Genomic DNA, 26336 nt, shown 5'->3' on the forward strand with positions numbered 1-26336 from the left:
TGAAGCAAGACATGAGGTTTCCTGTTTTGCTCTTCCCCAAATGATGTACGGCTATAACATCATATTTACACTATAACCAGCAGTTTCAAAATAAAGAAGATTTTATAAAAGAAGCTTGATGATTCTAAAGAAAGAACATAATATCTTCAAGCATTAAATGCCCTGAGAGGAGTTATTTGCCCTTATGTGTATTTTGGAAGAGAGAAGAACACTAAAATACCTGCATCAAATTCAAACTCTGCTCCATCAGCACTCGTGTCACTCTGAAGACCCCCTCCGTCCAATCCAAGCCCATCCTCGTGCTCACGGCAAACATTTGTATGCAGTTTCACAGGCTGAGTTGGTCTGTGTAAACTGACTCCTTTAAAGGCTGGGGTCACCACAATGAACTTCATCCACTGCCTCGCTAGGGCAACTAGGCCTTTCTTTAAGGTAACTAAGGCAGGAAGGCCATCACTCTTAAAAAAAAAAAATGAACAAAAACAGATATCATAGTGTTTTAGAGTCAACTGTAGAAAAAAGGTCAGCATTACAGAACTATTTTTTACATAGACAAAATGCTCCCATTCCTGCAGGCTTATGATGGAAGTGTGCTGGCAGTACACAATTTCCATTTAAATACATTAAGTTAAAGCGCTAAGAGACAAAAACTACAGTTTCACCAAACACAGTAAACACATTCATTTACATGACCTGAGGATCTAGCCCAACGGGACAAGAATAAACAACAGGAAACAGGATTATTAGATATGAAACTAAAAGTATTCAAACAATTATAAGACCTTAAATTATGGGCTAAAAATCAGAGCAGCCCTCGAGTGACTGTAGAAACAATTAAAAATTGAGATTTTGGGGTTTTTTTGTTCATTAGCAGTCGTTTAGAAACATAAATTTGAGCTAAAAACATGGGCTGTTTTGACTGCATCACTGAATAGCACTAAAGGAAACAAATCAGACAGAAAAAAACCCAACACCACATACTTCTTATTTTTAACCACAAATCAAACAGTGCTATTCTTGTCACAAATTGTGCTATTTCTGATCAGTGGAATACACAGGAAAATATAGTGTTCAAATCTGGCAGGCATGCAAATGGATTATGAAAATGACAGATAATCAGGGACAAACACTTCTCCTCATGCCCAATACATTTGTCCAAACAATTATTTAACATTACAATTCAGATATTTACATTCTAAAGTCACCAAAAAGACTACATCCTTCAGTCTTAAATGTTTCTACGATTCTAGCCTTTTGAAAATCATTAAGCTGCATTACTGAAGCATTTCTAAATGATGAGAAGTCTAGTTCTGAGGAGAACATGTGAAATCTAATTAGTGCATGCACTTGCATCAATAATTGAGATTTGTTTCTTTTTAAAACGACAGATGCAAATTTTTAGTACTTTGTCGTTATCTTTAAGTAAAATGAAATTTGAAAAAAGGCCATAAACAATTTCAAATATATGCCTTTTTATTTAGGATTTTGTATACAGTTTGTATACAGTTAAGTAAAAACAATGCATATACACAAGCCACACAAAAAACAGCAGATCTAAAAGAAAACGGTAAGGATATACAGCAGTTTGGGTTTTTTTTCCTCATTTCTTAGCTTTCCTTATATAGTTACCTAATTTGAAACATTAGAATTGGTACATTTTAAATGAATATGCTGAGTTATTTACATTTTTACAGAGTGACTCACCATGGTGGCATCCTCAATAATTGAGTAGTTTGCTTGGTGCAGGTAATGGTGCAATATATTACACAGTAAACAAGAAGGATTTTCTTGCAAGAAACGAGCCACTTTGGTGAGCCTGTTGTACTTGCTTCTCAGAGGAAAGTGCACGCTTTTATTCTAGATTAAAATGCAACAGTTTTTCACACATTAATATACTTGCAAACAGAACGTGCACGTGAACAACAACTTCAGGTAACTTTTAGCACAATATCATTTTGAACTTCTACAATAAAATCTTGATACATGGATATCTAGCATAGTTTAAAAAGTGTTATATGAAAAAAAAAACATTTGAAGTTTATTTATACAGTAATAAAGAAAAAGTTACTTCTGGACTAAAGGATATATATGCATAGCTAGCTAAGATGTCCAAATGAACTGTCTATTCTTAAAGGAAAATACATAAAGCAAAATACATAAAGGGAGTTAACAATAGGGGACATCTGCACAGGTTGATTTTGAGTCCAGCACAAAACTAGTCTGATACTAAGCTCTCAGTCTTGCACAACAAGATGGGATCTAAACAGGTATCACCTCTCACAGTCTTCCCAATAGATGGTGCTAATTAAACCAACAGCAGAAAACTGCCTGCACACACAAAAGCTCTTTATCTAATCACAGGAAGACCCAATTTGTCTAAGAGATTTACCAGTCCTAGTTTCCAACAACAACAAAAATGTGTATTTTGCTCTTCTCGCAAGAGTTTTTCACTCTTGGTTTGTTTGTTCTCCTTTATTTTAATAACTGGATCTCGTACGCACAATGATTTGATACACTGCAGGGGCACAAAAGTTCACATTTTCCTCCCAGAAGATAACCTGAATAATTCACAATTCAGACCTTCATATTTCACAGATTATACCAGATACCACAGCCATATGTCTTTCAAGAGACAGAATCTCCAATTTTACATGGAGATGTGCTCCTGTGAGAAGCAGAAGACATCGTCACTAGTAATAGCTGATTTTGTTCCCACCACTTAAACTTAGATTCAGTACAAACAGTAAAGGCAGTAAAAAAAAAAAATATTGTAACCAATTCTTGTAAGTAAACCATCATAAAAGGCACAGTAAGTTTCAGTGAAAATACTCAGATCTCAAAATGAATATATATGAAGCATTACACTGTTCTGACTTCCATCCTGTTTTTATAAAGTTCATTTACCTCTAATGCTTCTGTCATAATGCAACCCATAACAGCACAAATTCGCAGGGTTCCTTCAGTCTCTAGTTTATTTAAGGATGATTTCACTTGATCAATGGGAACAAGCCAAGCACCAACTGCAGGAGTTGCAGTACTCAGGAGGTTCAGCTGCCTAATCGAGGAAAATTAAAAAAAAAAAATTAGGTATTCACATTCAGCAGCAATCAGAAAGGTTTTCTGCTACTATTATGAATTACTTTCAAACAGGTAAAATACAAGAGAACAATGTTAAAAAGCAATGAATATAAACTTATAACCCAGAAAATGACAACTGACAAGAAGTACATAATTCAGATTTTGTTTTACACCCACACATTCACAACTCCACACACTCTTGCTAACACTATTCCCCAGGTTTCCTATTTGTGCTCTCTACTGTAATCATAAAGTTTGAAATTATCAAAATTCATTGAATTCCCAATTAATTGTTATACAACATATCATGAATAATTTTTGCTGAAGGACTGAGGCAAAAATACTAGGAAAAAAAAAATCACAAAAATATTTCCCAGTTTATTGCTGTATAGCAACAGAGGTTTGTTCTGTTGTGTCTTCACATTGTGTTAATTCTATAGACATGCAGACACAGTTTCACCAAGTTCATTTTGAGCTTTAGAAATGCTTAAATGTCTATTATAGAGTATCTAATATTATAAATGTTCAAGTATTTACACACATACACTGTATGAATAACCCCTAGAAAGAGTGCAATGGTAATAAAACCACTGTTTAAGTACTAGGTTGAAGGCTAAACTAGCAAGCGGTTCTCTACTCTCACATCTCTCCTAATCAAAACCAGTGTTGTCCTCTACACCCCTCTTCTCCTTCATAAATCTCATTCTCACTGTAAGTATTTCTTTCTCATTTTAGACATATCTAAAATAATATCTAAAAATTTTCTAGCAACACTTCCATATTTATGATGGCAGTTACAAACCGAAGCAAGAGTTACTGTGACATGCGTACATTCCAAAGCCATCTTTTCCAGAGAAGCATCAATAATTACTGAAGTTACATTCAAAATCTACCGAATACAACTGTAATTTACCAAAGCAGAATTGATGTTATTTTCTTTCTTTCAAGTCAGGTGAAATCATACCTTGAAAATACATGGGCTGGAGATCGCACATTGGTGGGAGCCGCAAAGCTAAACCAAATTTCTTTGATCGTTAGCTTCATGCTGCAAGAGTCAGGTGGAGGCGGCATCAAGGGGATATCTTTTTTCAGATCATCAGATTCAACCCCTTCGTCCTTAAAATACAAAACACAGTCAAAACTTTTTTCCAAAGCAGTTAATGTCAAAAGGCAGTAACGTATCCCACAGTGCATTGTTTACAATAAACAGTTTCATATCCATTTAGGCAAAGAAAAATAAAACTAATTCTCTCCACCAACTCTTCCAAGACACCACTAAGACACTTTGCACAAAGCTCAAAATTTAATGCACGAGAGCTTCAGTTCAGTTGGTACAACAACAAATCCATCAGTTTTCAGTTTTAGACTATGAATTAAAATCACTTTAAAGAAGTACAACCTAAAACCAATCAATTCATCAAAGTATATACATACCTGCTCATCTGAAACTGAGTTTCCATTAATATCTGAAGAGGGACTTATTCTATCACAAGGAAGGTTATCGTCAGACACATCAGTATTATAACCACTACCAGTCGGAGAATCTGAAGAGTTATTTGATGCAAGCAATCCACCTCTCTCTGTAGCACTTGATTTACCCATGACTCCAAATGTGTTATACAATACTGCACCAGATTGCCTTCCTCCTAGAAAAGCACACACACCAAAACTGTAAATGTTTACCATGCATATACTTCTATTGTTACATCCCATACTGTACTTAATAGGAGAAATATATATGATTTTGATTAAACAAGATGCACTACAATTTTACATGTAATTTAAAATCTATTTCTAGAGCTTCCTGTAGTTGGTTCAAGCAGATTTCAGAAATTGAAGCCAATTTCTATGGAATTAATTTCTACACTATAATAAGTAGCATTAATGACTAAAAATACATTTATTATAGAATCTACAGTGTTACCTGATTTATGTACAATACATGCATTATTTAGTATTACCTATATTAAGCAATTTTAAACCATAATTCCTCAACCAGAAGACCCAACAGCACAACTGTTACCAGTTTCATAAAACAAAGATTATAAAGCATACATAGTCTTACCTTTTATAGTTAAATTTTCAATTCCACATTCGAACATTATCCAACCCCACTTCTCCTGACTAGGACCAATTCGAGTTACATCTGGAACAGCTTGTTGGTCTGTTTCATCCACAAAAGTAAACTCATCCAACTCTTCCAAAGTAAAAAGAACTTTTGATTTTCCAAAAGGAATTGCTGTTATTGCACAAGTCCCAATATCTGGAAACAAACATGTTTAGTACCTATTACTGAATGAAAGAAAACCTTACATCTCCAAATGGCAATCAAGTTTAGAGTTTTTCGAAGTATTGCTTGTTTGTTATAACTCAAATCAGAAGGGAAAAAAAAGAAAAAAAAATCAAAGTACAAGCAATTTAAAACAAGACTTATTGTTCTTCAAGTCTAAATACTTTTCTCCTAGAATGTTTATTTGGGTGGGGTAATTTCTAAGTGTAGAAAAGCAAGGAGAACATAACACCAAGTTCGACTTTCAAGACATTCCCAATCCTAACATAACTGCCTTTTTCATCTTTTTTATAGTCATGGTTCCAAAGATACACATACAAACAAGCTCTTCAGAATTTTATCTAGAAGTGCAATTGGCATGAAATTATTTTATCAAAAGGAATTCCTAGTAAGTACCTAAAGTTTAACATCAACAAGTGATAGTGGTACTGACAGTGCTCTTGTATAAGACATGTATGAGTAGAAATGCATGGGGTATTAACTATAGCGTACTTTACAGATATTTAAAAAGATATTTCAGATTTTAATTCAAAGACTTTTTCTTGGTCAGAAACATGCCTATGTCTATAATGAGACAATGGAAAGCACCAAGTCTCACTGGTGCCTAAGAGAACACAGAGAAGCAGTTTTTGACTCCTTACGATCCTTGCTGTCTAAGATCCAGAGGGGATGATGCCACCTTGATTTCTTTGATATTAGGACACAGTCTAAATATAAATCCTTTCTTCGAGTGACATTTCTGAAGGAACATTTTAAATAATTTTATAACTGCTTCGTATTACCTGTCACACCGAGTTAAATGTCCAATATCTGGGGAAAAGAACCACACTAAGTCAATTTATATTCCGTTCACACGACTCTCACTCTCTGCCTCCGACTGATAACAGCAATCACTTTTATAGCATACATGAAATGCTAAGTTCTCTACAAAGACATTTCTCAAACCTTTTAAGTGGAAGATGAGTTTTTTTGGTTAGAATTAAAGAATTATCTGGTCTTCTCGAATATCTGCAGCATTCCCAACACAGACCATTACTGCCAAAATTTCACCCATAACTAAATAAAAATTAAGCTAGCCATTTTAATATTCTTCTACTGATTTTATTTTCCTCCATTTTCCACCTGCTCACTAGTCTTTGCACAGGCTTTTTGTTGTTGAGTGATTTTTAATCATTCTTGTGTCAGAGAGCATCTCCTTTCTCATGTCCTAGAGATTCTTTCATGGGACAAAGTAAAACTAGCTGATAAACTAACTCCTTCCAAGGTTATAGCAACTGAACTGAATTCATAAGCTCTTGAAAGAATTACCTTAACACAAATAAGAACGAACACAATCAGGTAGATTCCATTTTCCATTTTATAGACAGTATAGCTAAAAATCTACCGCTTGTCAAGCTGAAATTGCCAGTACAACACGCATGTTACACCTATCTTGAAAGTGGTAGAAAGTACTAAGGAAGCTGATAAGCATAATTCATTCTCGGGGCCAGGTGACAAGAAAAGGGCAGCTGAAAAGGAAAGATCAGCTGGAAGGAAGAGAGTCTAGGCATTAAATTTTACCAGCGCATGTCCATCTTTACCATACAACCACACAAACTGCTTAGAAATCCGTCTTCATATCTTTCCCTCTGCCTACATTGAAAATTAGCATATCAGTAAAATAACTGAATACAAGTCAGAGTAACCACCCCAAAATTCTTTTTAGACTATCTGCAAAATTTCCAGGTTCAAGTGTCTTTTCATTTGTGTTGATAATAAATGAAAGTAAGGCAAACTACTTGCTTCTATGAAAAATGTTATTTCCACCATTTAAAAAAACCTAAAAAATTAAAAATGTTTACCCGTTGTATCAAGGCCTCTAAGCTGACCATGAACGCGGTGGATGTTCAATTTAGCAGCAATTTCTTTTCCTTTTTCTGCTCCAGCATTGGATCTCAGTGAGCCAGAAGACTGGGGCTGCATTTTACTGGCTTGTATGTAACGATCAAATGTGACAGAATTCCTCCCCATTTCTGCATTGTTTGAAGACTCCTCAACTATACCCCTTTGAATATAGAGGAGAAAAGACTGTTAAGCAAATTTCTGACAGACATGGTTCACCGGATTATTTTTGTTTTAAAATTTAAGTCACATTGGCTTGGCAGCATTAAAAATTCTTTATAAGGTCATAAGATAACTACACTTTGATAAAAAATTAATTTTATTCTGTATGACATAAGTGAGAAAGAGTTAAAACTTAAGTTCCAAAATGACTACAGAGGGGTTCCTACATTTCTAAAAGAAACTGCAGTTTTAATTAAATATTAGATGTTAATTTATAACATACAGAAGACACATTTTATTGTTTAATTCGTTCATAACAAATTTTTGAAATACTTCTTTCCAGAACTGCAAGCTATGTTTCAAAAAAAAATTGGCAGCGCTGTAAGTCTTTTGATTAAAAAGCAACAAATAGTGACTTTTTATTCTTACCTATTCATACGAACTTGTGTAGCAATTCGATCAAAGCACAAAGCTACTAATGAAACATGAGTCACAGTTTTGCCAGAAGAAACCCCTGGAGATTCATCAACAGATGCCTGTAGTAAGCACAGGTTCACCTAAATGGAAAATTTCCCCGAAGAGTAAATAAATTTAGAAAAATGTGTTACATTAAGTATACATCACAAACTTCTGATATAATCGTAAGTTATCTTATACTTCTGAGTAAAATGAAGCTTTTAAAGATAAAAGACATCACTGATATTTTTACACACCTACATAATAAGATTAAACATCTCTTAAACAGTCTACTCTATTCAAAACATCAGTTACATATCAAAAATACATAGTTTCACTTAAGCTTTCCAGGAACTGACAAGGACTCAAAATAAGGGTAATTTATGAGGCATACATCTACTAAATAAGCTCAACAAAAAGTTCTTACCTTTGGTACAGTAACGTTGGCCTGAAGACCTTTAATTGTCACATTATCTTGCTTAAGTGAGAGATTTGTCTGTGCTGGTCCCTGGTTTGTTGTTCCTGTAGTAGTAGCATCTATTTTTGTTCCTCTAATATCCTGCTTGGAAGATAACTTGGAAGGGAAAAAAGGTTTTACCACTTAATAATTTACTCTCATTGAAAGTCAGAGCTCCTATGCTAAAGAGCTTCAGTATAGTTTATTAGCACTGAACAACAAAGAGATTCTGACTTCATTTAATGCACAATACTATGATTTCTAGGAGGACTACAGCACTTAAGAGCTATGTTTAGATCCTATAGAGTAGCCATGCCATTCTGCAATAAGCTTTCTAATGACCAGAGCTCAGCTGAAAGTTTGAGTTCTATATGTATCAGTTATACTGAAAAAGTCATAATGAAGTGAATAACTAGTGTCAGTTACACTGTGAAGTCAAAGAAACCCTAATTAAAAAAATATTAACTTGGTCATTATGTTGGACAGAAAGAAATCCTAACTTTGTAAAGCTACCACACAACCATTTTCAAGCTAAATTAATTCTCTAAATTATCAGATGAACTGCAAGGAAAAGCATAGACTTTCACAGCTTTATGCAGACTTTCTTCTATCTCACAAAGACTCCCTCCCTGACTACTCTAAATAATCAATTATGTATTACGTTCACATCAGCAATACATAAGAATTTCAGTTATACTAATTTCTAAGAAGAGAACATGATCACAAGCAATTTATTTTTGCTATTGACTAGATCCTCCAAAGGGAAAAAAAACTTCAGTCCCAGAAGAAAGAGAATTTTCTAGTCATTGAACATTATATAACAATTGACTATGAAAACGTATATCAAGAACAAGATAAAATGTATTTCAAATTAATGTAGTACTTAGGACCTGTACCTCAAAACACTGAATTAAATTAGATATTTTTCTATGTAAAATAAAGAAAATGGTATTCTTTCAAAGCTCTGGATAATTTTCTTGTTCCCTTCCTTACATTTTCAGAGAAGCTTGTTTTGCTGTTCTGCACAGCATCTCGAAGAACTTTGCAGTGAAGATCATCAACAATGGCTGCTGGATGTCGAGAGCTAGCACAGTGCACCATTGCTTCTATATACCTGTGAGAGGGAACAAGATCACACAGGATGCTGAAACTTACACTTTCACATAATGCACCTTTCTGCAACGCTTAATAAACTTTGCAAAGAGAAAAATTAAGTACTAGCAGACAGAAAGTGCACTTCCTAGCTCAGCATAACATTCTTCTAGCTTCTTTACAGGAAACGCAGAATAATATTCAACGTGTACTAGGCAATGCCATACCATCACTCACATGTTATTCAATTCTTTTACATAACCCTTTGCTCAACTCAACTTTAATTTCAAACAATATTTAGAATAATCAACCAACACTAAAGTAGCAAAAAAACCCTAATTACCTGTCCAGTGCCTCTGCTACAAGAGGAGTCAGAACTACATCTACAGTTCCTTTTACTTCTACTATTGCTGTTGTCCTTGTCTGGAAGACTGGATGATCCAATGTCCATTCTTCTGTTATAGTTTCATCATCTGTATTTTCTGCAGACTTCTTATCCAAAGGAGTATAAGGTGTACTAAACAAGTCAAATACATATTATTAATCTAGATTTGCAAAAAATACCAAGGTGAACATCAGTAAACACCTGTCTATCATATAATTTTTTTTAATACTTTAATAGAATTCCAACAGTATTAAAACATAGGTCTTAGATGGTAGATACAACTAAAGCAAGGGAAGAGTCTACTGGCATTAGTAGAGTCAGCTGCTTCATGTGATAAATAATGAGACTATTCATAATAAAGTGATGTGAGTTTAGAGTCACATACTAGAAAAAATTCCTCTTCAGGAACAGTGTTTAAACAGGTCTTCAGCTCGCAAAAATTCTCCTGAAGCACTCTTGGTATCGTTTAAATACTCAATAAAGCGCATACAATAAGTTTATTCTTCTGCATAGCTCAGAAATGACACAAATATAATTCCAGGGCAAAGTTCTTACCAAGATTCAAGTTGTGCTTTGGGCATGCAACTGATAATTGCTATAAGCATCTTCAAAAATTACCTAAGTAAATATCAATTCAAAATCTTGAAAACATGCAAGTGAAATCATCTGATGATTTCATTTTGACCCAAACCAAATGCCTTGTAATAATACACTCCACTCTAAAACAGACCTGTACTGAAACTACTGCTATGAATCAAATTTTGAAAGGCCTAGAAAGAGTCAAAGTGTTTAACGATTATCAGGCAATTCCTACTTGAAAAAAACCCACACATGGTAATAGTGTTATGCAGTTTCAACTTACTTAGATGTTGATCCTGTAAGCTGCATGCCTCTGTCCAGCAATGAATTAGCTGTGAGACCCTGCTTTACAATCTAAGAGAAAAGTACAAAAAATACATTATATTCCTTCTGCATAAGAAAAAATACCCAAGGAGTCTTCAAATTATGACTCTTCTTACAGGTTTTTCTTAAAGAATTCCTTAGACGCACATTCTCCAAAATAATGTAAAAAACCTTCTTTAGTTTCTCTTCCTTAATTATTTGAGCTATTAGATTACAAAATTCTTGCAAATAATTGATTGAAAAGAAAGATTTTAAATAATTATCTATGAATGGTTTGCATGAACAGATAAAGCTTTTGCTACAGAGTGATAACAAGATTAATTTCTGGATCTTAGACATCTATTATCTATTATCTATCCCTGGAGGCGTTCAAGGCCAGACTGGACGTGGCTCTGAGCAGCCTGGTCTAGTGGTTGGTGACCCTGCACTTAGCAGGGGGGTTGAGATTCGATGACCTTTGAGGTCCTTTTCAACCCAGGCCATTCTATGACTCTACGATTCTATTATCTATAAAGTCATTTCCACTATGTTTCATATATTTCATCTCAGCTCCTTCCTTAAACTTGTATACTCATATTACAGATATCACTGGAGAAAAGAAAAAATAACAAACATTTACAGAGATAATATTATAAATCTGTGTATTTCAAATTTACTCTGAAATATTGCTTTCTAACATATTTTATCAGTATTGGACGTACTGATGCTAAAATTCTGTGCAATATGTATTTTAAACAAAACCCATGTAAATATCCTTCAGCTGCAAGTCACTTAAGAGGTAGCATTTCTAATATAATAATGATAATTCAGAACATATCCTACCCACACAATTCTAACACATTCTTTATCACAATATCCTAGCCACACAGCCTAAGATTTGAAGTCAGAAATCCAAGGTATTCCTTGACTAAAAGCCAAGTTTCAAGTGTATCATGGCTTCATACGATATGCGTTTTAAACAATTTGAACTCGTTCTGAATTCTTATTCCTTTCTCTCCTGTTCCTTCCTTAATCTTTCATACCTTAAAAGTAGGGATAGAAAGTTGCTCAAAAGATGATGAACTTTCTTCACTTGTTGGTGTGTCAAGGTCTAAAGGGCGATGTAATGAGGACTTTGAAGTTCTTTTGTTAGTTGGATGCTTTACTGACCAATTGATCACCTGGAACTGTGTAAGATAGTTTTGGTAACATGCCATTACAGGCTGTTGGGAAGTTATTTGTTCACTTTCTACAGTCTTCTCAGATTCCATGATATAAATGTTTTCAATATGCTCATCCTCCCCTCCTAGAGCTGAAACAAATGAAGTCTGTGATGGATGAGTCTTAATTGGCAACGTTTTAACATCCTGATTAATTTCCCCATGGACAGAACTTGTTAAGGGTCCTTCCACGCTGTGATAAATAGACCCTCTGCTGTACTCAATTTTCTGAGCTTGCTTTTTTCTCTTCTTTCTCCCTGGATAAGTTCCTGGACCTTCATCGCTACTAATTGGCTCAAACTCTTCTGCTGCAGAAAAATAAGCTTCGCTATCAGCCATTGACATACTGGAATCCATTGAGCGATACTGGTGAAATGAATTTGAATCTGCAGATGGAGTATAAGGAAAAGAACCAAAGCTCCTCCTCTGCTTTGGGGAGTCCAACACATTCTCATCACTGCGAGACACATCGCTACTGAACTGCACGCCAACTGGAACTGGCTGCTTGTCTCCATAAAAGGCTGCTGTGAGGCTCTTGGTGCTGCCGAGGCGGGTGGAACACACAGATGCCTGTCGTTTCAGGGGAGACCTCATGGGAGACTGACCAACAGGCCTTTCCTGGCTGCTAGGGGATGCAGGGCTTCCCTCTGCGCCATCAGCTGCAACACTGGAAAAGACACAAAACAAAATAAAAATAAAAAAATAAAGGCTTCCTTAGCTTATTTTATTCTTAATGCTTCTTTAACATTAGAGGAGCTCTCGAATACTTCCGTGACTTTCTGCTAGCATAGCAATTATTTTCATAACACTGATTACATATTAAATTCTGCCACTTGTTAGTCTACTTGTTTACATATAAAAGAGATGTAAGTGACTGGTAATGGCAAGTATCGTTGTCATACATGCTGGAGTTTCTGCCCAGATCAGGCATTTATCCCCTTGCCATTTCCATGCCATTAAAAGTAACCAACACTGAATCAATTGCAAAATATAAGGTGTATAGGGTTCTGTATTGAAGTACTGAAGAGTCCTTCAGTCAGGACAAATGTTACTAACCTTCCACGACCATCTTCTCTTTTTGTACCAGACAAGAACTCCTTCTGCCCCAAGTGATCTTCAGCAGTTGAAGATGGGCTGTCCTTCTCACCTGCAAGCAAAGGGAGGGCAGCACTGGAACTGCTCGTCTCCTCTGAAGATGATGAGGAGCTGTGGGAGCGCAGTGGCACTTGGAGGCTTAGATGCTGTGCCTTTCTTTCTATTTCTATACCTATAGATCTACAATCCCAATCTTTTCGCTTTACACCATTTGTTTTACCTACAATCAGAAACAAGAAAGAAAAACTGAACGTCTGATACCACTACACAACTACAGCGGTCTTCCTCGCTCACCAAAATAAAAAGCTTTACTAAAAAAAATCCCTCCTTTTGAAAACGCATACGCATACTAGCATGTTTCCTAATAATGTAAAATCATAGCAGCAAGACATCACATTCTTTCAATAGATTGCTTTCCAGACAAGTAAAATAGATGCAAGTCAGATAGCTCCTCTTTACTCACAAAGGAGCTGCAAGTTAATATGAAAACTTAGCATATAAATATTTGCTTGTTATTATCAAGCTATTGTCTTCTCTCAAAGGGTCCCATACTACTGCAGAACTCCTTGCACAATAAACTACTAAAATAACCAGAATCAGAAAGACCATAAATACCAATGTGAAGTTAGGAAATTATACTTTTGGGCAAAACAGAATAAAGTTACAGCACAATGCATTCTCACCATCTAAAATTTTAGGAATCTCTTTAGTAATTATCCATTCTCCTGGCTGCAGTAATGACTGACCATAAAACATATCAGATTCTGCACTTGTACTTGAGAAAGCAGAGCTGCTTGAAGGTGTCAGTTCCTCAAGTTTGAAAAAGTCCAGTCCTGTTAACGTGCCACCAAAGAATCGACAACCACCAAGGCAGCCACACTTGTTCTTGCTCCTCTTATTCTTCAAATTGTCATCAGGCCACAAAAACCACAATCTACACAAGGGCAGGAAGGAAAAGAAAAAAAAAAGAAAACAGAAACACAACCACATCACATTTAGTATATTTAAAATTCGTTAAGACAAGATAAAAATATACTCTCTTTATTTGTGAGGTCCTCTTTAACTTAGGTTGCAATGAGTAAGCAAAATTTCTATCTGAAAAACTGGTGTGACACAAAACAAACAACTGATTCCAGAAAGGAGCAAATCACAAATACATGTGTAATGCTCAAGCAGCCATGTTCAGGCACGGATCATATCCAGCTGCCACAATACACATTAACTGTCTCAGCACAGAGACAAGCTCTGCAAGCACTCCACTCTGGTGTATGTTGCTCATGCCAGAGGTGATTGCTCTTAGGGGAGATAACAGTCACAGTTACACCAGGCATCTTATTCATAGCTTGCTCATCAGATCGCTCAGAGAAGAGAAAGAAGGATGAACTGGATTCCCTTCTCTCCCTGATTTTAATTTTGGAGATGAGGAAAAACAAGGGGAAAAGTTTTGGCAAAAAACATACCATTTTGTACAGTCCAAACACATTCAAATCAGTAGCCCGATAGCTAAGCGTTCAACATATTTCAAATAAATTAAAATAAACTAGTCTTTAGATGAATCTAAAACTAAAAGATAAACACTAAAATACATTCAAATGCATCTCCTGCAAATTGCATCTCTCACCTCTTAGTTCGGTTATCATGCATCTCCAAGAAATGTCTCTGCACTTCATGTTTAGAAGGATGATCTGCAGCTAAAGCAATGTCAGCAGTGATGAGCCCCAAGTTGACAGATCCAGCTTCCAGCCAATATGCCCTCCTTAGTATTGGCTGAAGACCAGTTCTGCAGTTGTTCACCTGCTCAACATATTGTCTCAGCTGAAAATCCTGAATAGCAGCGCTTACACCTTCTCCAACAGACTGGTTGTGGAGGTTGCAGTTTGCAATACGTATAGTACCCATCTGAAAACGTAAGTAAAAACACGAACTCTGAATATTTACAACTGAAACAAAGAAAAACTAGCCTTAATCCAATTAACATAAAATCTACTGAATTCCAGGAAGGCCTCAGTAAACTGCTGTCTCCAAAAATGGCAGAGAATCAGTTTTAATAAACTACAAGCACGCGTGCGCACACACACACACACACACAAAGAAGGCAAGCTTAGAAATTAGTTTCAGATAGTTTTCAAACAACATAAATAAAGTCTCAATTTAGGAGTATCTTGTTGTAAAGGGATTCAAAGAGAATTCTCAACTTTAGACATGCTATAATGAGCCTTTAAAAAATTAAATCATTATTAAATTCTTTGCTGTAACTATAAAAAACAAGAAATCTGAAACTTGACATCACTGTATATCCTTAGACTAAAATACTGACTTTATACTTCCAATACAAAGCTGCATTAACTTGCAGAATGCAGGCATTTAACGCCACAACTAAGAAATACTTCAGTGAGAGGTTCATGTTAAATAGTGCAAAATTCAAAACAGAAGAAACTCTAAGTCTTGAGCCTTAACTCTGATCCATATGAATTGCGTTATAATAGCTTTTAGTGACCACAATCTACTTCTTTTGTTGGTATAGCTCCTGTAGTTTTGTTGATTCAAAGAAGAGGCTACCCATCTTCTATATCTGGAAGAAGTTCTTGCTTTATCTTCACACAGCTATGGACACTGGTCCACCCCACAACCAGCCTACCTGTCCATACAGAGCCAATCCTCCCCCACATTACTGAACTCCAATAAAATATGATATAGCCCTGTCATATATGCTTAGTCTTAAAACAGTCTGAAGGTGGATGAAGTTTTCTGCACAGCCTCAGTGGTTTCCAAAAGGCCACCAGGAAATACCTGAAATTTTCCAACTAAATATTGAAACATTTCAAGGGGCAAGTAAGGAAAGCTGCAAAAGAACTCAGTCATGGAAGAGCAACTCACAGGGTTAAATTTTTACTTCTCCTCTTTGTCACAAACCATAAGGAAGCACTGGAAATCCTTTTTTAAATATGAATGGAATGCATTAGAGATATAATTTTCTATAGTGGTTCAGGTTATTAAGCTGCCTTTGAAAATACTGTCATTCATATTTATGCCTGCAAACACAGTTAATATTTGTGCTGATGCATTATAATATTAGACTCAAAAGATTTTATAGATGCCAATGCTTTTTTTTTCACTGCCACAAGATACCCAGCCATTCAAATGACAAGATATCACATCTCAGATCACACGAAATGTCTAAAATAATTGCCGCTTTCCTTCAGTTAGATTCTTGCTCATAATGTGAAGCTGTCCCCAAAACATTCAATATTGAGTCCAATTTTGAAGCTAAATTTATTAATGGACAGTACAATTTCTAGTCACTTACATCAGTCTAATACTTTTCTCCTTTAGTGTATTACTATACCATCTCTTAACTTTCATTTTTCCATAGTTTTCTCTTGCATATGATGAGAGAATATCAGCTCTTCTCTGCGTATTCTTTTTTGAACAAAGACACTATGCAGCATTTTAGATTTGGTCAGGTAGCAACACTAATATTTCTCCCATCTCTGCCAATGACGTTAATTCAGATAGCTGTCTCACATAACATGAATGTGACTCACCATGCAGTGAGTTGTATACATTCCTTCTCAATCATTATTTCCAGTTGCTGAGTTACTGACTTATAGAAAAAGTTCTTAATAACCCTCAGGTGTAGACAACAGCTTTTATAGTACCCAGAATTATTTTAATTTATTATGTCAATCTTGCAGCTCACATTTTTTATTTTGGAAGATAAACCATTTTCCAAGACCACTAATGGAAGTATTAAATATGACCCCAACTGACCTACTTCTTGCTCAGTCCAACCATTTTAACACCAACCTTTTACCACTTAATTCCACTACACTAAGCAATAAAGACAGGCAACTACTATGTCAAAAAATGCAAAGACCTCTATTGACAAAAATACTTTAACTGCTGTTACAAAGAATTTATTTTACCTTTATATTGGTGGCACAGCCATGTTCTACCACATACAGATCTGCACCATCCATGGCTAAGCGTGTCATTGTGTACTTTAAGTCATCAGATGTTGGGCACGGCCCAGGGACACAGTTCATCTAAGAAAAAAAAAATCATCAAAAACAACATCACAAAAACTGGTACCTATACATTAAAATGTGGAGCAGGACAAGACATGAAATTCGGGAATCATGCTTTATATATCACAAGACTCCCTAGGACTGCCCATATGGGTTCCAAGTGACAAATACCAAAATCAGAATCCATGATAACATCTGTTTGCTCAGGCCACAACAGTAAGAGCACCATACTAAAAAAAAAGATCAGTGGAAGCCATAAGCTGTTAATTTAAGTCCCTCATCAAAGCATAGTTTCAACAGCAGAGAATAATGGGATGGCAATGTGCCAGGAGCACGATGGGATCTTTGTCTCTTAAGGGAAACTGAAGTATGCCATTTGTCTCTTAACTGTCACTGTAGATGTAAGAAAATATGCATGAATCTTCTGGATACTGTCTCTCGAAATATTTAATTTAGCACAAAAAAAACGGTGTAAATCCCCAGGAAAATTCAGATGGAATTGCTTTTCTTTCTAAAACATAATTAGCTGTAATTTGTCAAAGTGGGCACCCAATCTGAGTACATACTCCTCGTCTTGATAACTTTAAGGTTGGATTTATAAAGTTTCAAAAAAATGGTATAAATACAGTGAGTAATTAAGATGGATTAAAGGTTACCTTAGAGTCACAAAACCGACGGTCAATTCCATGCTGGCATATTACTACAGATTTTGGTCTTTCCAGTTCAAACTCACGGCACACCACATGAAATACAAAGGTCTGCCCCCATTCCAGAAGACTCGCAAGCTGTAAGCAAATCACATGTTGTCTAATAGTAAGTATGCAAAATGAACTTACAGTATTCAACAGATTACCGAAAGAACATCACCAAAGGTTGGAAGGTGAGAAGAAGTAAAACAAAACAGAAGACCTCACCATAATATTCTGGCTTTGTTACTTTGTTTAAACATAGCCTATTGCCTGTTACTCAAGATTTATTTTTGTGCATGCTACAAGATGCAATCTTCTGTAGCTCTTCATGTGTAACACTCTGACGTGAAACAAAACAATCACTAAATTATGTCTTATTCTAAGGAAACAGCTTTACTAAACAGGTTAGCCAGGCATTTCATTGTAAAAATGGAGATCGCCTTATTTTTCCTCAAAAAATGCCCCTAAATACCCTAATATTGTTTATAATTTAAATGCCATACCTCCTTGCATATAAATAACAACGTTACATTTAGAAAGCATAGGAGGAAACTGGATAAACAGAATACTGCTGAATTTTGCTGGACCTAGTAATTAGCCAATTGTTGATTTAAATCTTTTATATAGTTAGCTTATTCATAAAGGAAATGAATCATGACTGTCTAGCTCTATTATGAGAGGGAAATGGGTTTTCTTTGGCTAATCAAAGGAAAGGGGACTTTAAATCAGGAGCAGTTTAGTTGGAATTTAATATAGCTATGACTGTCCTCCACAAGATCTCTCTTCCTCCCTTTAGTTGTATACTTTCACAAATTCTTACAATACATCATGCTATGGAAGGAAAAAGCCAATGACCCTGAAACAGCAAACTCAAATTCTGCTCCACATCAATGCTGACAACAAAAAAAAGCAAAATTAAAATCCTCTATGAAGTATTCAATTGAGAGTTTCTTCAAGAAGAAAACTCTTAAGTTACATCAAACATTTAGAAATGTTCCTTAAAGCTTAGAATATTTTGAATCAACTAGGTTTAAACTTGAAGCAACTACCGCTGGAGTAAATACTATAGCTAATCTAAATCAGTACCATTTTGGGAAATATCTCTACAAAAGCCCGTTTGTGCAGAATGAAAATCTATCTGGAGTCTATTCTATAAATGTACTGTAATTGCTTGTAAGCTTTGTTTTCATTTTATATGCTTAAAGAAGTGTTTAAGCCTTGAAAATAGCACAATTTTTACAAAGGACGCAGAAGTGTCTTCAAAATCAAACTAACTTCAAAAGAAAATTTAGGTATTTTTCTCATGATTCACAACACAGTGACAAAGAAACCTTTTCTAAAGATCTCACAGCCCACACCAGAAATAAATCTAAGCCATTTGCCTAGTGCATGTTTGGAGTCACTACTGTATAATGGAAAAATGAAGCCAGCATAAATGGCAGAACTAAAAGGACTAATCACTATGAAAGCAAACTACCTTTCAGTGGGACCAAGCATCAGAAGTTATGCAGCTACCAGCTACTCTTTTGTGGAGGCCTGCTCATTCTACTTCCCCACACATCATTTCAATTGTCTCCTACTTTAAAATTTGGCTTTGTCAATATATTTCTATGGAATGTCACAACTTTATCTGCAAGGTAAATTCTCGCCAGTTACTGAACCTGATATCCTTCTTCTTGACAGCATTCCTGCAAGGAAATGCCAGTGTATCTGAATGAACTTTACATGTGAGGGATAACAAACTGCCTTTCAGACTGTAAACACAAATGGGTACTTAATTTGTTCTTCCCAGAGGGTTAACCAGTATGAGTAATGAACTTGTATCTCCAGAATTCAGCATCATAAAATGAAAGTGACTTCAGAGGAAGTCAAAGACAATTTCACTAAGAATCTCTTACTTGAATTTTTTGAATAGAGTTTTTCTTTCTCCTCTTTGTTACATTGCTTAATTTATGGCTGAAAAGGTTCCAAAACACTGGATCTATTTACAGTGAAGCATTATTTATTCTACAGTGAAACCACTTGAAGTATAAGCAGTTACTACGGTTGATTTTCTGATCAGTATTCAAGTATATTAACATACATAGACATGTTTACATGTACTGTCAACAGTATTCACTGCTGATTTGCTCATATTTGGTTACTATCACTCTTTTAAACACTCATTTAACACTAGACACCCTGTTATATCTAAGTGCATATCAGATTCAGCTCAGTTGGCATCTCCTATTTTTTCATGGAAATGATTAGATTTCCAATCTGTAAAGTTAAGGTTATTTAAGGCTGAGATCACATGTTTTCTAAAGTTCACACTACACTAGTTTTACAAGAAAGAAGGAAGTTAATACTTCATAGCGAACAGTTTCTAGATGATACCTGTGGTACTGTAACTTTGGCAGTAAGACTTCCAGCCTGTATGTCTATTAGCCACGCATATTCTAAAGTATCACTTCCAAGAGGCAAACCTTCTGCAGAAAACATTGCATGGGCACGCAACTGCAGACCTGACAGACTAATGTGGCCCTCTCGAAGGACTTCGTCCGCTGAAGGTCTCTGTCAAGGACAAGGTAACAGTTAAGTAAACTGCTAGTATTTGCAAAGACTCTATAATTAGAAAGTACAAAAAAAAAAGTAAAACAAAGCATAGTCAGATATTTCATATACGCTCATTTTCACCTCTTAAATCCTGCTGACTTTTATACAGTTAGACGGTCCCAAGACTTCTCAGCATTATGCATGCAACAACACATACATACATCTTATTTGAGGAAAGAAATCTTATCTTTTAACCACTAGCAAGCAATGTCAACTACCTTTCCCCTAGGGGATTTCCACTCTCTGACATCATTGGGAATATCTTCTAAATAATACTGCAGTAAAACACAAAGAATGGAAGAGGACATTTGACAATGGAAGGGATCGAGGTTAAAAAATAAATGACTTACGAAAGTCTGCTGCAATCAGCCAACAACTGAAAAATTTGTAAATAAAATCAGAGACTGTCCTCTAAATTTCATTTTTCATTGAAGAATTTCTTGGTTACTTAAAGCAAAGCTACTCAGCTGCAGATATGAGAATTCAGATAAAATACTTTCAAAAAACAATATTACTCCACTGGCCAAAGAAGAAACTGAGAAGATAAAAGCAGCACAGACATACACTAGGAGCTTGTGATTACATGGAGGTAAGCTGTGATTTAAATCTGTTAAGTCAACAGCAAAACTTTTCTCTCCCTCAGTTTTTTTCAACATGCGGTGCTGCCCAGTTTGTTTTCCACCATCAGCAAGCCCTTTGGAGCTGCTTGGCAAAGAAGAAACATGTCTTTAGATATCAGCAGCAATCCATGTCTCAGTTTAGAGAAGCTATTCCAAAACACAGGAGGCTAACCTAACTGGCATCAAAACCATAAAAAAATGGTACTTGCTCAGTTCTGCAGAGAGACAATTCCTACTCCACGTACATTACAACTATGAACTTCATACCTCAAGGTTGAACTGTGAAGTATCAAGAGGCATTTTCGTGACACATAATATGAATAAGGGGTCAAACTAACAATTTTTTTTTTAAAAAAAAACTGAAGTATGAATGTTTTCCAGCATTAACTGATGGGAATTAACACCAGGTGTTTCTAACACACATGAACTGATCAAACCTTTCTTCACAATATTTTTGAAAACGTGCCTTCTGGCACGTTTATCATTTAAACCAATAGAAATGCCCCACACAGCAGTCTTACTAGGGAGCAACTCGGGAATGAGAAGAAGCCAAAGGAAAAACAGCAAACACGGCAGAAACTGAAGGAATGAAAGGACAATGCAGAAGAGTCTTGCAGAGTCACCTAAACACCCTAACCCAAGGCAGCAGGAAGAACAAAATGCAAGAAAATCAGCTGCAAGCTGAGATCTGTCATAGCCAAGATGTGGTGCAATGCACTGCACTGGCTGCTAGATAGCAGCACTGCAAGCAGCTTCATTCCCCGTTCTCCTTCCTTCGCAGCTAGGAACTATTTTTGCTTTCACTTGATTAAAATCATTCTCATTTTTACGTTCAGTATGTCTCCCCTGATCTTTGGGATTCTGAAAGAGAGTAATAGAAAGCCTAGCCAATTTTTACATGTGTATATATACACAGGGGTGGGGGTGGAAGCCCTAAAGTCTCAAGGCAATTAAATCACAAAAAAAAAAAAAAAAACCAAACTGAATATGTCCCCAAAATTAAGGTTATGGCTGCAACCTCATCTCTACTTCCTTGCACATATGAACTGTGATTAAGTTACAGTTTGAAAAAAAACCTTGAAGAAGTCATTCAGTGCACAAAACAGACTATTTTCTTAAATACACAGCTATCGAAAAGCTTGGATTCCTCATAGAATAATACCATCCCCCACTCCACAGCCCCCCAAAATAAAAACAAAACAACCAAACAAACACCAACAAAAATACTCCAAAGAAAACCTTCCAGCAGACACGGTTACCCCAACTGAAAATTCTTAGGACTTTTTTTACATACAGGTTTAATTACAGTTTCTAATTGTAACTCTCATTGACTTCAGCTGCATCTGATGAGTTCATTTAAATAAAAAAACAAGTCCCACAATACAGATACTTTGTTCCAGAAACAAAGTTATGAGGGAAAGTGAATTGGCTACCACCATGCCATCAGTATATCCAATTTAGGCAGCTGTCCCAAAAGACCATTAATCCTATTGAGATTATTCATTTGCAATTCCTGCGACTCCATATCACCACTTTTTCTCAGATTATCTATCTATTACAGATAATTGCAGCATTGCACCCAAAGCCCAGCAGGCTGCAATTCTACTTTCTCAATGGGGATATCTTCTTTGCTAACCAGAGCTTAATAAGGTAATACTTTCAAAATATGAGGGCTAACGCGGAAGGTCCTAACATGCTGTTTAACTTCATGTCATTAAGACAGTTCATTATTTCTTGCAATTCCTTTATCTTCAGTCAGTCTGCAGCCAGAGGTTATATTTAAGGTACTTCTGTGATTGTGCACTGAGTCCAAATCAGGAAAGCTTAAACAAGCATCAAACAATTCCTTTCATAATATTAGAGAACAGGGGGACACGCATCTTCATCTGTATATGGTTAGCAGTATACGGTTTTCAAACACTGGAATATTATTTTTGGCAACGATATATTTCATGATACAGTGATTGAAAAACAATATCATCTGTGAAGCTCAGTTCACGTATTGTGGTTTTAATGCAACCAGAGCGTGCATAAATAAAACCAGAACTGAAATAGTCACTAGCTTCACCAAGTAAGGATTACTGCTTGTGCTAATGAATTTCAATCTAAAATCCTCACTGAGCTAAATCTATCCATGGCGGTAATTTCTGAAAAGTTTACTAATAATTACAGAAAAACAGTACAAAGGTAACTGATAAGCCACAAGTAACGCTTAATTTTGTCTCTAATTATTTTCATTGTACCCCTACCAGAGTAAAATTATAGGTCATGCCAGTATCTTGATTGTAAAATACAGATCCAGCTCTGTGATTTATTCTAACAAAATGCATAGAAATGTGAAAGACGTAGTTATTCTATTTACTACCACTTGTAGTTTTGCAGCTTAAAAAAGTGACACATCTCCAAGCACTGCATAAAATTTACTTGCATCGGTCCTTAGAATAGATTTTAAGACAAAAACCTTAAAAATGATTCAAGAGTTTTAAGACCAATCTGAATATTACTCTCAGTTTCCTAGAGAATCTTCTCAAGAAATATTTATGTAAAATTAAGAGAACATACAATCTTGTATATATATATATACAATTTTGTACATATTAAAATAATTCATATTAAAATAGTTACAATTTCCCCAACCCAGACACACACAACCAAACAAAATTGGCAAACTACCTGATAATTGTCATTCAGAAACAAATTCACTGGAGACAACACAAGCTGAAGCATTGTTTCTCTAAATCCTTTCTTCATTTCAAAACATAACCTCTCCAAGAAAGCTGTAGGGCACTCAGGACCATCGGGACTACAATGCTAAAGTATTAAAAAAAAAAAATTAAAAAAAAAAATCAAACACCCATTGCAGAAACTGAAAACATACAGCATTGTTGAAGTTGTTAGATTAGAGGGAAGCCTGTAAGCAGGAAGTATGCTAGCTTTCCTTCACATTGATAATTAAAAAGAAGTCTGTGCAACTTCACAAATCTTTGAACAGTTACATAAAGAGCAATTCAAATCCATCTGGGTGAACCCAAACCTTTATCTGGAATATTTTTTAAATTCTGGGGAATCCCTCACAGTGCAGTTACAAAGAGCAGGATGTGCCATCAGGAGATAGCTTTGCTATTTAGAAGAGAAATCATAATTGTCAATCAAAAATAATGAACTACTGACCACAAAAACCTATTTTCTTGAACAAAAAATCATTTAAAAAATATCCAGTTCACATTTCAGATAAGCAAAACCAACCACGTCTCATACTACTTTACATAGCCACAATTTTACTGAAGAGTAAACACACATTTTAAAAACACCTCCCTAATCTAACATTCTAGGGAGTTACATTTAGTTCCAGCTCATGAAACGGGAAAAAAAAAATACAAGCAACAAAGTACTTTAAGATTCTAAAGCACTTACCACTGGCAATCGCCCGTGCACTTTGTACAAATTAACAAGGACAGTAATATCCCATGGACGTAGAGTAAGAGGGTGAACTGGCTTGACTGAGCTTTCATTTTCCTTTTTTTCATTTTCTACTCCAACAGCTGTCCATCCAGAGCTCGAAGATGTTGACAGGGACAAAACAGGGCTTGAAATAATTTCTTCAAAATCAGTATACATGTCATCTTCTCCAAAATAATTTTCCTAGGAAAATCAATTATTTGCAATGACTGCAGGGAAAACATTTTACAAAATTTTATGAAGATTATTGCCAACCTCTTCCCTTTCCTGTAATTCATTTGCTTGCCAAGACTTCTCCGTTCTTTCCTAGGCAAAAATCTGTAGAGCAAGCAAGCAAAGAGAAAACGTACAACACAGAGAAAGCAAGTAATTGCAAAGCACTCATGTCCTTGGAAAAAGGTCTGCGGGAAAAGACAGGCACGTTATTAGCCCTCCTGACATGATGACACCCCTGGATATGTAATTTTATCATCTCGCATCAAGTCTCCAAAGTATTTTTTGTGTTAATACACTATGTATGAACTAAGTACTGCTCAGCGCACAAAACAAAACAAAAAAACTTTGCTCAACTTCTGTAATTAACTGGCTTTGCTTTTTAACGAAGTGAAAAGATCACAGTCATTGTGAGGAGACAGATATTGAAGTTTGTTGTTGTTGTTGCTGTTGCTGTTGTTTCATAAAGCAGATCCAGCAGAGGGTGCTAAGAACTCCAGTAACTTATCCTTGGTACATTCCACCAGGGCTGCAGAGGCTTGTACATCATTCATTCCCAGCTAGTAAGCCATCCCCACAGAGCACAGAGCACTATACCAAAAAACTGCCTCCAAAGAACAAAGCACTTATGAAGAGTGCATAAACCTCTCCCACATTTTACTTAAGATCAATGAAAGTGAACTCTAGTTCATTTTGAACAACTAGTCAGAAAAAAAAAGCATAAGATAAAAAAATACCACCAGTAATCTACTACAAGATGCTATCAGTACAGCAGGACAAAAAGATGTAAATACAGCAACAAAAATGCTGAAAAGAACAGTACATTTGCATTTTCAAAGATGAGTTATCTAAATTTTCTCTTGAGATTTAGAAGAAAAAATCTGCATGCCAAAAATCAAATCATTATGGGATCAAGGGATCTAACATAACACTGTTTATGTATCTCTCCAGAGGAAACGAGTATTGAAGAAGAGAGAGCTTGCATGGAAAGACAGCATCATCTCACAAGCTTAGGAACTCCAAGACAAGATCAATAAACAATTCAATAGGTTGTGTCCATCACAGGTGGATTTCCTCTGTATCAGAACATATGAAGTCTTCTCAAGACATTCACTATTGGCCTAATTTTATTCCAATTTCTTTTAGTGGCTATGTGAAAAAAATAAATGAGCATATTTGCAAGTCCTGTACTCTACAAAAGCTTTATCTTTTCTGCTTTTCATTGCATACATGCAGTATCTTTATGTAAAAACTTAAAAGTGACTGTTTCAGTACCAGTCTTCACAGTTATCATCAGTCTCAGAAAACTCTTCATCCCAACCCTAAATGAAAACATCCAGAAAAGGATAAAACAAACCTTAAAAAAAATACCCAAAAATAATAATAATTAAACAAAATACAAGCATCTCATAGTTAGCTAACAGAAGCAACATGTTCAATCACCTCTGCCTTGGTCATAACAAGGCCAGATGAGATAGGTAGCATGAAATTCAGTCATTGCGAGCCACCATGAAGATCACTAATAGAAGACGACTTGAGGCAAACACATGCAAGCATTTTAAAGCATAACAGAGTAACATCATGGCAACACAAAAAATTGTTCCTAAATATTCCCTGAAGTAGCTTTTTAAATTAAATTTATTCTCACATCCTTTCCCTCTATGACCCTACAGCACAAATTTCCAACAACCTAATTAAAACAAAAAACAAAAACAATCAACATACTCTGCAGAA

At 35.6% G+C, this 26336-nt stretch overlaps 1 protein-coding gene across 11 annotated transcripts in view; it reads right to left on the minus strand.

Annotated features, from left to right (window-relative positions):
- The window catches only part of KIAA1109 (KIAA1109 ortholog), a 114949-nt gene that overhangs the window by 51514 nt on the left and 37099 nt on the right, over nt 1-26336 (minus strand). For 10 of the 11 annotated variants that reach the window (XM_021397162.1, XM_021397163.1, XM_021397170.1 and 7 more), the window contains exons 20-40: nt 24345-24572; nt 23604-23741; nt 20092-20268; nt 17683-17811; nt 16925-17044; nt 14620-14897; nt 13682-13932; nt 12960-13218; nt 11727-12570; nt 10664-10734; nt 9760-9933; nt 9318-9438; nt 8295-8441; nt 7841-7968; nt 7210-7412; nt 5144-5341; nt 4513-4724; nt 4043-4194; nt 2905-3055; nt 1705-1857; nt 221-458 (exon numbers count right to left, since the gene is read on the minus strand). In XM_021397162.1, coding sequence (XP_021252837.1) covers nt 221-458; nt 1705-1857; nt 2905-3055; nt 4043-4194; nt 4513-4724; nt 5144-5341; nt 7210-7412; nt 7841-7968; nt 8295-8441; nt 9318-9438; nt 9760-9933; nt 10664-10734; nt 11727-12570; nt 12960-13218; nt 13682-13932; nt 14620-14897; nt 16925-17044; nt 17683-17811; nt 20092-20268; nt 23604-23741; nt 24345-24572 — 4372 coding nt within the window. The remainder of the gene's footprint in view (nt 1-220; nt 459-1704; nt 1858-2904; nt 3056-4042; nt 4195-4512; nt 4725-5143; nt 5342-7209; nt 7413-7840; nt 7969-8294; nt 8442-9317; nt 9439-9759; nt 9934-10663; nt 10735-11726; nt 12571-12959; nt 13219-13681; nt 13933-14619; nt 14898-16924; nt 17045-17682; nt 17812-20091; nt 20269-23603; nt 23742-24344; nt 24573-26336) is intronic. The other variant, XM_021397165.1, reaches the window with a different exon arrangement.

This window comes from Numida meleagris, chromosome 4, assembly GCF_002078875.1.
Source record: "Numida meleagris isolate 19003 breed g44 Domestic line chromosome 4, NumMel1.0, whole genome shotgun sequence".
NCBI classification, from domain to species: domain Eukaryota; kingdom Metazoa; phylum Chordata; class Aves; order Galliformes; family Numididae; genus Numida; species Numida meleagris.